This window comes from Sphaeramia orbicularis, chromosome 15 (genome assembly GCF_902148855.1).
Source record: "Sphaeramia orbicularis chromosome 15, fSphaOr1.1, whole genome shotgun sequence".
Lineage (NCBI taxonomy): Eukaryota > Metazoa > Chordata > Actinopteri > Kurtiformes > Apogonidae > Sphaeramia > Sphaeramia orbicularis.
Genome location: NC_043971.1, coordinates 23,704,536 through 23,717,414, shown reverse-complemented (window position 1 = coordinate 23,717,414; position 12,879 = coordinate 23,704,536). Strand labels below are relative to the sequence as shown.

The window sequence follows — 12,879 nt, the reverse complement described above, 5'->3', positions numbered from 1 at the left end:
CCTTTTTAAGAATTAATTTGGCAAGAAGAAACTGAGAGGCGGAGGGGGAAAGAACTGTCATGAATGCTGGTCATAATGGAGCACCTCCACTGTGGCAAGTACACAACAACCAAAAAAAAAATTAAAATTAAAATTAAAATTAAAAATATAAATAAATAAATAAATAAATAAATGAATGAAGTATACATTTTTAATCACATTAATCACAGGGTTAATCCATGTTAATTTTGATAGCCCTAATATATATGTATATATATATATATATATATATATATATATATATATATATATACACACATACAATACAAGGTAAAATCTCTCACATTCATCTGATTGTGGTCCTGGTGTAAAGGTCTGCTCCAGGTGGTGAAACCCCTGATGGTCACAATGCAAGCCCTGTCCTGAACTGTCAAATGTGTTTTACAGAGGCCAAAAGTCATTAAAGGAAAGGTAATTGTGTGTGTAATAACATGTGGCGCCTGTAGATATTTAGTATTCATCCATTCCTAGTGTGAGGCTCAGATAATGAAAAGGACACAGCAGATATGTCATTAGAGAATAACTGAAAAACCACAGGACTCTTTTCACAGACTAGCATGGTGATTACTATTGATTAACGTGTGTTTATAGCTACATTACATGTCAGCTGTTTGCTCGGTCAATGCACACCTGGACAGCTGGACCTGAAGTCTGTGTGTGTATTATCGTCTGCTTCCTGATAAAACCTGCTATGTGACTTTTGGCAAATTTTACAGGAGAAACAAAAAACTGTTTATATAACAGGAAACTGTGAAATATGATTAAAAAAAATATCTGTTCCTTCAATGTTGGTACTTATGATGGAATGTAAACAACTTTCACAGGAGACTGAAATTTGAAGCTATAATAGGGGAGATAGCAGGTTTTTATTCCCAACCAAAAAATGTCACTTAGCAGGTTTATCAGGAAGCTGACGTTACGCATGTTCACTCTGTGCTGGACTGGGCTTCCTCTTTTCCCTTCAGAAGAGGTGGATTTTCCCTAGGTTTGTGGAGGCCTTAGGTCCTGTGATGGCTTTTGTTGTTTGACAAAAAACAGTGCATTTAGAAGATAGTTCTAAGAAACATGAAGTACAATCGGCTTCTTCCCACAAAAAATTCTATTTGGGCAAATCGAGTGTTTTTTCTCCCCTTAGTAGTAGAGAAATCTCAGCATTTTTCAGTTTTCTTATAATGTTAAGGAAAACCCTGGGCAAGAAGAATATACTTATTAGCAACCAAATATTCAGAATGCAATAATTATTGTCCTTCATAACTGTTCCATTCAATAAAGTAAAGTGCAATGCTTTGTTTTCAACGCAGCGTCCTCTCTCTATCAGTGTTCTGAGACATATTGAGGAACTTTTTGTTTTGAGATAATGTGGAGAATTTCAAATTATTTCTCCAATATGTTAATTTTTACTCCAAATACATATTGGTTCTGAGTTAGGGATGCAGTGGTTGCAAAAATATTAGCTCATACCAATATTGAAAATAACATTTTGGCCGATAATCATTACAGATGTTGCTGTTATTTATCTCCCTTTAACAATGAAATCTTTAAAAAGTGTGTATTTTAAAGTCCATCAACTCTTCAATACATTAGCTTTGAATGAATGCTCATTAAATCATGCAAATTTCTGAAAAAAAAACCCTTTATTTTAACAGGACTGATACATGTCTGCTACCACCATATAATACTCTAATAAAATCAGGTATCTCTCTATACTGATGTTCAGCTGACATATTGGTGCATTCATAGTCCAATTATCTTTCTTTTTTTTTTTTCTTTTTTTTTTTTTAAATCAGTAGTGGGAATCAGCCTTGAAAAACACTTGAAATTGACTCTAATTTGTAACTTAATGATTCTGTGTTTTCTGTCCCATCACTCAACACTACATTCTGGGATATGTTTTGGCTTCCTGTAAGTCTGGAAAGGATAAGTATTTAGTCGTGAAACATAAAAAAAACACATTAAAATCAAATTAAAAATGCATCGATTTTACCTAAATTATTTCCATTTCTCACCTGAAAATCATAAGGTTTGGGGCTATTGTAGATAAAAACCACTTTAGAAAATGTGACCTCTATGTTTTTCACATTTAATTATCTTCATTTGCTGTCTTTTACACACCCGGTTGAGCATATCATATTTTGGATCTGAGTAAATCAGGTCTTAAATGTTTCATTTTGCACACCTTTGCCTCTTAAATATGCTGGTAACGGTGCACGGTTTTGTGAAAGTAATCATCACATCTGACCTTTATGCTGCTTCCTCAATACATGCTGCGGAATACGGTTATTAAAAGCAGAGCACAGGCAGATATAGTAGAGGTTTATTAAGTTAGTTTAAACATTCAACATCCATGGTCCAGTATGGGTTATCTATGGCAGTGGTTCTCAACTGATCTGGCTTTGGGACCCACTATCACCCCTCAGTGACAAGCCGTGACCCAAATTGATTAAAGTTATACGTCTTGTATTTACTCAATGAAAAGATGGTGCATTTTGAACCTGAGATAATATGGAATATCATGGTACACAAAAGACAAGTTTAATGATTAACCAAAATGCCCGGCAGGTGGTGAGGCTAAAGAGAGAAATGTTCTCTTAAACACTAAATTAGGTACATTTTAACCAAAACCAAGAAGTATAATCAGTTAAAAATTAAAAGTGCATTCAGTCACTTATTCAAACATTAATCATAAAGCTGACAGCAATCAGAACATTTCAGTAACAGCCATTATCAACACACTTGTTTTCATGCAAAATGAATTCAGTTATTAAAGTGCAACTAGTGTTTGTTATGGAGCCAGAATGATGACTTTGATGTTTGATATTGAAAAGAAAATATTAAAAACGTGTATTGTAAAAAACTATAATGGCATCATAACCAATGCCAATACCTTTTTTGATTCCATTACAATTTTTTACAATATACGTTTTTCAATGCCAATGTTTGTTTTTCAGTTTCAGGGTGTGTTTTCAATGCAAAATTTATTTTCAATTTCAAACATTAAAGTCATCATTTTGGCTCCATAGTTTCTTAGCATTTTTTTTTTTTTTACTCAGGCAAAGACTCACGACCCACTGAAAATGGGTTTGCAAGCTGCTTTTGGTCGCGACCCACCAGTTGAAAATCACTGGTCCATGGGTGCGGTTGTTGTTTTCATTCAGTGTATACAGTCTCGGTGTTTAGATGGAAAAAAGCATCCCTTTTTTATCTCCCATCTTATTTTCCTCAGTGCTGGGAGGCAGGGAACATCTGAGTGTGTACACTAACTTTGAAGGTGAAAGTATTTTAGTCATTCCAGTATACCGTGACCTTCTATCTTACAGCTGCCTACACACACACACACACACACACACACACACACACACACACACACAGCTGAAAACACTCACTCTCAGACCAAACCAGTACCCAAATGCTCACACATCAAAGAAAAGATAGTTTATGTTTTCCCTCTGCACAATACAGCCGGCCCTTGTAAGCCCCTAAATCGTGGATGGTGATAATAACATCGAGCTAATCCTGCTCTAGGTGTGTTGTAGCTGCAGGCTGGTCAGCTCCTTTATCTCAGATTGACACTTCCAAATAGAACCTGCCTCTCACATTTTCCCCTGCAAACACAGGAAGTTTCACGTGATTGTCCTCCTGTGTTACACACTGAACCTCATCGTGCCTGAATTGCAGCAAAAAGGAAATCGTCCTTCCCTGTGACGAGAAGAATGTAAAAAACAACCTCCACTTTCACGGCTCATTATTTTAAGCCTCTTTTTAGCTCATACTGTAAGATCCCTGATGGTGCCTGCTTTGAAAATGGCACCAGCGCTTCTCTTTTCTGTTTGTGTTGAGATCATTGCAGTCGGTCTATTTTGAGCTAATGATGACACACCACACAACTTGTCTCTGTCTGATTGTGTGTTTTCTCTTCAGCAGGAGGTACTGTCTGCTCCTTTCTCCCATCAGACTGTCAGGAGAGCACATGGCCTACGGTCAGCAGCCCACTCCACACTCTTCACCCAGCCTCCCACTGCCCTGTCTCCACAGGTTAGTGTGTTTGTGTCCACAAATATACATGTGTGCATTCTGTCTATTACTAACAGGGTTCTTGCACAGGTCTTGAAAGACTTAAAAAGTATGGAATTTTGGGTGAAAGTCTTTTTAAGTATGTAAAATGTTTCTCTCATAGTCGAATTTTAGAGTATGCTCAAAGGCACATAATTTTGTAAGTAGTGCTGTCAAACGATTAAAATTTGTAATCAGATTAATCACAAGGTTGCTGTGGATTAATTTCAATTAATCACGCTTAACTATCATTCATTTTCAATCTATATTAATCGCGTTTCATTTTGCAGGAGTAAACAGACTCAGGAAAGAAGGAAATATATATGCACTTAATGTGTTTGGTGCAAGCTGGGTGACACGTTAGCCGAAGTGCTAGCAGAATTCTCAACCAATGTATGCTTCATGTTAATGTGGTATTTTAAGCTGGAAGTGCGTCGGTGAAAAGAAAACACCTTCCTGCAGTGTGCATAATACGTTACGTCAGTCGACTGTTTTGTCTTGTTTTTTTTGTTCTCGAATTTCCCGTTGAGAGGGCCAACGGGCTGTTTAGTGTCGTCTGTCTTTATCGGTTGGGTCAACTGCCTAGACGGTAACTCTACTTGGACAAACTGCCTGAAATGCATTGGCAGAGACGTTCAGAATCATTCTGCACTGCAGATGGGTTAATTGCGTTAAAATTTTTAATCAGATTAATCTTGATGATGGGATTAATCTGCGTTAACACGTTAATTTTGACAGCCTTACTTGTAAGATAAGAAATACATGAGGAAAGCATATAAAAAACCTGATATGATTTCGCTAACTGGTCGGTTCTGGAATGATTCTAGTGAAACTTGTTTGTGTGATATCCATGCACTTTTTGGATTTTCATATGTTTTGAAAATGTTTCTATCAGTAAAACATAATTTACTATGAATTATGCATTCATTCATTCATTCATTCATTCATTCATTCATTCAAATATTTATTAAAATGAACTTTTCTACTAAACTCAACAGGTACAATCTCAACCAAAAAAGTAGGCACACAAATATAAAAATACATAAGTCAAAGTACTGGGAGAAAAATAGCAGGTTTGAGAAAGTCTGGAGTTTGTATTTGGATAAAGAGCAATCACCCTGTACAAAAGATCTCAAAGTACAAGATTGACTTATTCTGCACATTATCTGTGGTCTCTAACACAAATCCATATTTATCAGGTCATCCGTGTGTGTGTGTGTGTGTGTGTGTGTGTGTGTGTGTCTACCTCATTGATGTAAAACGCTGTTGCTTTTTTACTATATTGACAACTAGCAGCAGCATCGTCAGCACCTCCCGACACTTTCATCACCCCGCTGCAGTTTTAAAGTCATTTGAAAGGTCAATAAGGAAATTGTTATGTGATCATCACGCCAAGATTTTGGATTGTTTTGGGCATCGGATCAATATAAGCGGACTGAATATTGGCAGTCTTGTAATATGCGTCATTCTGCCTTACGAAGCTGAAATCAGTCTGAGAATATTAACAGCTCCGCTTTAATGGGGAAACATTTATTGGCTTGTGTTTGGATAAAATGCATGAAAAAAATGAACTGTCAGATAGCATGCTCAGGTAGAGGTGTTTACAGATCTGTCGATATGAGCCAGGGCCTACCCTAATAATCCTGATCTCATTTTAACAGGGAATCACCTGTTGTTGTTTGTATTGTTTTCAGTTTACCTGTGATTAACATGCACGGCTTATTTAGTGGGGGCAAATCTGAATGGCTGATGAGGTCACCAGACAACAGCCTTTTGATAAAGCCATTAACACTGGAAATCTATTCAGATGTATTCATGTATCCTATCATTCAAAGCTTCTCCTCTACTGAGCTGGTTTTTGTTGCTGGGACTCAAGTACATGCTACATCTGCTACAAATCAGTACTTTGACATGAATGTATTTGGATTATAAACACCAGTAAGTTCTGTGGTGCCGTGTGCGACAGTGGAGAACAAGCTGTTTCACTGATGTGTAGCTTTGATGTGAAAGCAAACTTGTCAAAAGTGCTACACTGACTCATTCCACCAAGCCGCAGCTCTGTGGGTAATATATAAAACTTTGTTCGTTGTGTATGCACACATAATCATGTTGCAGCTGATATTTGGTGCCACATAGGGGACGTTTTCTTGTTTTGTGTTGTGTTCTACATTAGCAAAGTTGAACAGCAGGCCTGTAGGTTACAATAATAGCTTAATTGACTTGCAGATGTGTAATACACTTTCCTAACTGCCTGGTGCTCATAAGACTTTTGGACTGAATTTGTTATCTGTCAAAATAACAGATGTGATTTTCGGGATCTATTGCTCACTCAGCCTAAAAGTGTGGCATCAATTCATTTCTTCCTCTGTTTTAAGTTTGATTGATTATTGTAATCTGTCTATGGCGTACATTCAGGTATAATCACGAAGAGTTAGATTTATGGGGTTGTTTTTCTGTGCTGTCATATTGCATTAACTGTAATGAAATTTTTTTTTTTTAATTATTCTTTTCTGTCTGCAAATTGCCACAGTTTTTACATATATGTTGAGTAAAGTTTGACTTGATCTAACTTTTAAATAAAATGCCAGGTTTCATTACATTTCCATTTTCCATTAAACATCATTGAATTTCATGAACAGTGCAATTTAAATTTGAGCACATGGAGTCAGTTCTTGTTCGTCTATGTTATGTGTTGGAAACTTCTGCATGTTTCCACATGACACCACAGGGCAAGGTTTCATGTTAGTGTCCTTCAGATAGATCAGGACAAACCACTCATAAGATCCAGTTTTCTCTTACTTGACTTGGCCAGATCTCAACTCTTTACACTTGTCATCACTGCTAGTTTGGACCAGCCAAGATCCAATAAAGAAACACGCATTATGTTAAAAAGATCAGTTCAAGGTTAAGTGTGTACATTTTTCACCAGGAAGTGTGCCTGGCCCACCGACAAGCTTGCAATGGATGAAAATTTTATGATGAGAACAGGATATTTGTTCCTTGAGTGCTTGCAATCCTTCTGCTGTGGATGGCAGTACATTAGCTCATCTCCTCTTCTTTCTGTGTGTGTGTGTGTGTGTGCGTGTGTGTGTGTGTGTATGTGTGTGTGTGTGTGTGTGTGTGTGAATATGTGCATGTGTGCATGGGAGCCAGTGTATGTTTTGTGAGCTTTGTTGTGTTTCTGCATGTGTGTCTGTGTGTCATTGGACTATATGAAATGGAGAAGGCAGGCAGTGGTTTACAGAGTGGGGGGTGGTTGTACGGTGAAAAATGAGCAGTGGCTTCCCTTGGACTGTGTTTACATTGCAGCAGGCCGCTCACAAAGGCATTGGGAGAAGATTGGTGAATGAGAACAGAGGAAATGTATACATTACACACAGTGCTGTGAAGTCAAAACATCATCTGCAGGTCAATGTAGTATAGCAGTGTTCACGACGGGGTGAAACAGCAGAGATGAGAGGGATCCAGTCAATAGTCCCAGGCGTCCCTAACCCTGCCATGTGGCCTCTAGAGGGAGAGCTGTTTGTTCAGAGGGCAGGGGAGGGCGAAGACAGGAGAGGCTCAGCAGGGAGTGTTTACTTTGCCAGGGCATGTTGCCTCTGCTAGAACAGGGTTCTGGATAATGTTGTCATAACTGCAACAGTGGAAGATAAATCAGCAAAATGGTGACAGAAAACAGGAACTCTCATGGAATGAAAATCAGGTTGCATAACTTGTTGGCTTTGCCGGCATGAGCTCAAATGAGCCTTGTTGCATCTTCTGGCATGTATGCACTGAGTTTTTTCCAGGCTACACCTGTTTTTCCATCTCTTTCTTTTTCATTTCCTTGACATCCCTGTCTCTTGCTCCTGCATTGCTGCAGTACAGGCACTTGTCTCCTATTTGGCAGAGCTAGCTCTCCCTCCCTCACTCCCTTGCCTCCTCCCTCTGTATTTTCTTGGCATCCATCAGTTTGGCTGCAGCCTCCCATGAGGCCTGGTGGGTCACGGCTACACACACAGTGTCACATTCTGCAACACTATTCATGTATGGACCTCTCAACCCATCTGTGCCTCTGCTCTTGCAGATGGCAGCCATTGCAATTTAGAAAAGTTGTCAACCGTCACACTGACAGAAATGTGGAAATCTAAATAAAGAGGGAACGGTTTGTTGGTTCCTCTCTGTAAACTGTCCAATACTCAGAATTTATGGTACTTTGTGTGTATTATAGTACACAAGAGTATTCACATATTCAATAAAATAAGACAAGATTGTCAAAGATGTAGTGAATAAAGATGTAGTGAAAGTAGGAACTCTTGACAAGCACTTTGAACCCACTCCAGACTCATGTCTTCACCAAGTCTATGTAGAAGCATCTCTACTTAAACAGCTGTTCTCCTTAAACGTAGACAGGATAGTGATTATTACACTGCTTGAAAGGAAATTCAGTAAAATAACTTATTACACTGAATGTAGTATAATTTAAGTTTAAGTATTTATCTGCTGCAACTTAAGGTGTGGACTTGGACTAAGGATATGAATAGGAGAAGCAGAAATAAGCCTCCAGCTTCAGCTTCTTCCTTTTTCAGTTACAAAATGTGTTAATTTTATGTTTGTTTGTTTTTTAATATGTAGGTGTTTTGTTTTGTTGTTTTTTTTTAATATGTATGTGTTTTGTATTTTGTATTTAACTGAAATAAACATTCATTCATTCATTCAAATCATGAAAAATCATGAAAATAGCATAATTTTAAGGAAAAAATATCTGAATGTCTAATATTCAAGCTCATATTGAGCTAGATTTAATACTGTGTAACAGCAGGTAAAATGCTATGGTGTGCATTATATCCGTGCAGAGGAACTTAATTTTCCTTTCTTTGCTTAATGCAATATAATTTGATTATATCTAAGAATATTTTGCTTCTTTTTAGGGCTGTATGAACATGTCAGGAGATAAGAAAATACTTTCAAGTATTGCACGATTATTGCATCAATTGTGGAAAAACATTGCAAATTATAAATATATTAGAATATATTTACTTGCAAAGATTTCTGGCAGACAGTGATCCATTAATTTTGTGTTGAGTCTAAACCCTGACCTCTCTGCCACAACATTTGAAATTAGCAGCACTGGAACAAATATAAATCCAGATCACATTATTCTGATTGTATGAAAACATACTTTTCCATTTAGATTTTATACATTTGATGGTCTGTTTGTGTATGAAAGTTTTATTATTTTGCTTACAGTGTCTGTAATATATGGAATTGTTAACAGTTGTTTCATGATATGTTATTGTATTATGACACAGCTCTGCTATAACCCATACTCTTTCTGCGTGTCTTTGTAATTGACGCTGTCTAAAGTAATAAAACACTGTGGTTCTCTGGGATTTGGCTGTAAAACTGCAGAATGAACCTTCTACCTCACAAAGTGCAATGTACAGTCTTGTGTCACTTAGGTGACGAGTTGGGAAATGGCCAATTACTTAAAACAATGGCGACTTTTTCATCTAGGAGGCATGTGTGTTATGGTGACGGGGCTAAAAGTAGCTGGTTGTTCTAGTTCAATGACACATGGAACTGTTGGGGCAGATAGCGGACCTCCCTTTTCCCTCCCAAACTAACTGCTTCCTCCTCAAGCACATGCTCCCTCGGACAAGAGTACATCACCGTCTTTGTGTCAGTGTGCACATGTTTCCACTTCTTCCTCTCCTTTTATTGCTTCAAGTCAGCAAATATTTGTCCCACATCATCCATTTACACTGATTGGCCATTCACTGTGTGGAGCAGCTGCACTCAAGCTCGTAACTCAAAAAGACCTATTGTTAGAAAGAAAACCTAGTTTATTCTTGTAACATAATGTGATCATCATCTCATACTCCAATACTGGCCATTTCATATCCATATAACATATAATGATATGACACACTTGTAATTCAGTGAGTAAATACTTGGTGTAAAATGACTAAATGCAAAAACCTGTTTCTTTTTTTTAGTTAAACACACAAGTTAACAACTCATTCAATTATTTGTCTTCTTTGTGGAAACTTTATATTTTCAGTTGCAACCATGAAATAAGATGTAAAATATGTGAAATATAAATATGATGTATAGTATAAATATTTAGAGGTAGAAAGAAAAGCTATACATCTAAACACTGTGTATTTTCTGAACCAAGGTTTGTGCATTTGTTGTGTTTTATACCTTTGTTCCAGTTAGTTTTCTCACTACAATTTTGGAAGCCATTAACATCTTCTGCTGTCTTCGTCGATGCACAGTGTCTCCATTCAGAGCGGTGTTGTATCAGTGTATTGTAATTTTTTCCATGTTCCAATTATTGTTCTTCTACTTCTATTTTTTACAATGATAGTCCTTGATAACTTTCTGTGAACAGTGTGAAAGTCTGAACTCTCTAAAAAGTGTTTCCACATTGTGTATCAACCTGTTTTTAGACCTGTGAAATCATTTGCAATGATATTGAGTCACAGTAAAACAAGCAACGATGCATGACAACAACAGGCAGTGATACAGAGTAGCAAGTGTAAAGTACCTTTAAATTCCCCCCAAAAATTAAACATTAAACAAAATATAAAATACATGCATATAAAACAATTACAACTAGTGCTGCAACAACAAATCAATTAAATCGATCCAAATTGATTCTTAAAAGAGTTGGCAATGAATTCGCAGTCGATTTGTTGGTAGGGGGGTTAGAAAATATCGGTTCTGCAATATATCGCGATATTTCATTTCACAATACTGTATCGATATTAAAAAGTACTGTATCGATATTTTTAGGTATTTATTCAAATGCAGATATGGCGGAGGTTCATTTTTGTTTTTTGTTTTTCTTTATTATTTATATTTTCTTTATTATTATTTAACACCGTTTGATTAAATAATGTTTATTTGAACCATCCGAAAAGCACTTTTTACTGTCTGAGAGTGGCAGATTGTAGTTCCTTTGTTGGGATTGCACAAAATAAATGTTATGATACTAGTTATGAACTAAGAGAAAATGAACAAACAAAAAAATTACCTTCTTAACAGTATCATGATATATCGTGATATATCGTATTGTGATCCTAGTATTGTGAGTTGTATCGTATTGCCAGATTCTTGCCAGTACACACCTCTACTCGTTGGGTCTTGTGTAGTGTAACAGAGGAAAACACAGAACAGCTTAGGCTGAGGTTTCAGGTGCCGGGCAGCCCCGTTCGGCCAAAACTTAGTGCACTGTTTATGTAACAAAACTTGAATATGGAGAAAAAATGGCCAAAATCCCACTTCGCAGTACGTTTTGGCTAAATGGGGCTGCCGTGGCCACTGTGAACATAATGTAAACCTAGCTTAATATAGCCTACATGTCGTGATTTCTTTAGCCTACTAGCTAGTTAGACACTACTGTCATAATTATAATGTTTTCATTCGTCTCCGTTTATCAGGCCACCAGACTAACGTTACCTATCATTGACTGTAACTAATACATGCAACACTAGTTTGATAGCCTATAACCAGAGCTGGTTTAAGACTATATCTTGCTAGTCTCTAGCCATAACAAGTCTAGGTAGTGAACTAGCACTTGCTAACTATACCCGAAGCTATTGCGGAGGTGTAATCACTAGTGACTTGACTGCAGCCTGTTTTGCTTTGGGTTAAATACTGATCTTTGAGAATTGAGTCTTTTGTGTTTAGCTGATGAACCAATTAGTTATTAAAATAATCTACAGATTAATCAATTATTAAAATCATCATTAGTAGCAGCCCTAATTGCAAGGCTCTGAAATTGTGTGTGTGTATGTTGTGTACAATGTAGCATACATGTATTGTGTGTTTTACTTGTCTGTTGAATGAGTACACTGAATTGTACGGTTTTACGTTAACTATGTTGTTTAATGCAGGAACTAAAGCTATGATCTTGCATATTGGCATATATTGTGTTTGTTAATATGCATTGTCCCTTTGGGAAAAAAAATAAACTTCATAGAGGAAGGGAGGTTTAAGATGATGCTACATGAACTGGAACATATTTGATCTGCACCGATACCACTTGATTTAGTCAGACTAAAAAGTAGCTGTTGTTCCCCGCTGTGGTCTGGGGATTTTACACCTGCAACTAGTAAGTCTGTAAGTCTGCACCAAACAAGTGTGTAGGGGGGACCAGTCTGCAGTTTTCCGGTGTGGTTCAGGTTTCTCATACCTAAACCACATGCTTGCAACAAAAATAGCTCCACTTCTTTTTCTCTTGGCCAGTTGAAGTCCTTTTGTATCATGTTCGCTCTCTTTCATGTTTGTTTGTGTTACATTTATGCTCATGGTCTGCCTTCACCCAGGTGTAAGAAAACACTTTGAAATGCTAAAATATCGCAGTACAGAGTGGGATTTGCAACACAATAAAATAAGAAAGCATTAGAGCATAATTTGAAATGATAGTGTGTCACACAGTGAATGTCCTGCTTAAGTGTTGTAAGAAATGTACCTGAAAATCATTGTTGCTTTCTAAGGTGAGATTCATACCCCCACTATAAAATGAATCTGTAGCCAGACTTATTATATATGGTTGTTTGCATTCATTTACACTGACTGTTGCACACAAACGCCTCCTCTTCCCAGAGAAGCCAACGTAATGTGATTGTATATACAGGTTAAGTTACAAGTAAAATACCATAAGTGGATTTGAAGACCCTTGATTTGTCTGGCTCCTCACTGACACTGTTACACTGCACGCTGTAAAAGGAAGCATGTTCGTACAGTTTACCCCAAAGGCTCCAAAAAGGGGCTGATGATCAAAGCTGATGAACACACAGC

The 12,879-nt window shown here is 37.2% G+C and overlaps 1 protein-coding gene across 2 annotated transcripts in view; it reads left to right on the top strand.

Moving 5' to 3' along the window:
* Positions 1 to 12,879, top strand: part of mcu (mitochondrial calcium uniporter) — an 86,530-nt gene that overhangs the window by 36,817 nt on the left and 36,834 nt on the right. Inside the window, exon 2 of one of the 2 annotated variants that reach the window (XM_030156868.1) lies at positions 3,961 to 4,071. In XM_030156868.1, the coding sequence (XP_030012728.1) occupies positions 3,961 to 4,071 (111 nt within the window). Of the gene's footprint in view, positions 1 to 3,957; positions 4,072 to 12,879 lie in introns of both variants that reach the window. The other variant, XM_030156867.1, reaches the window with a different exon arrangement.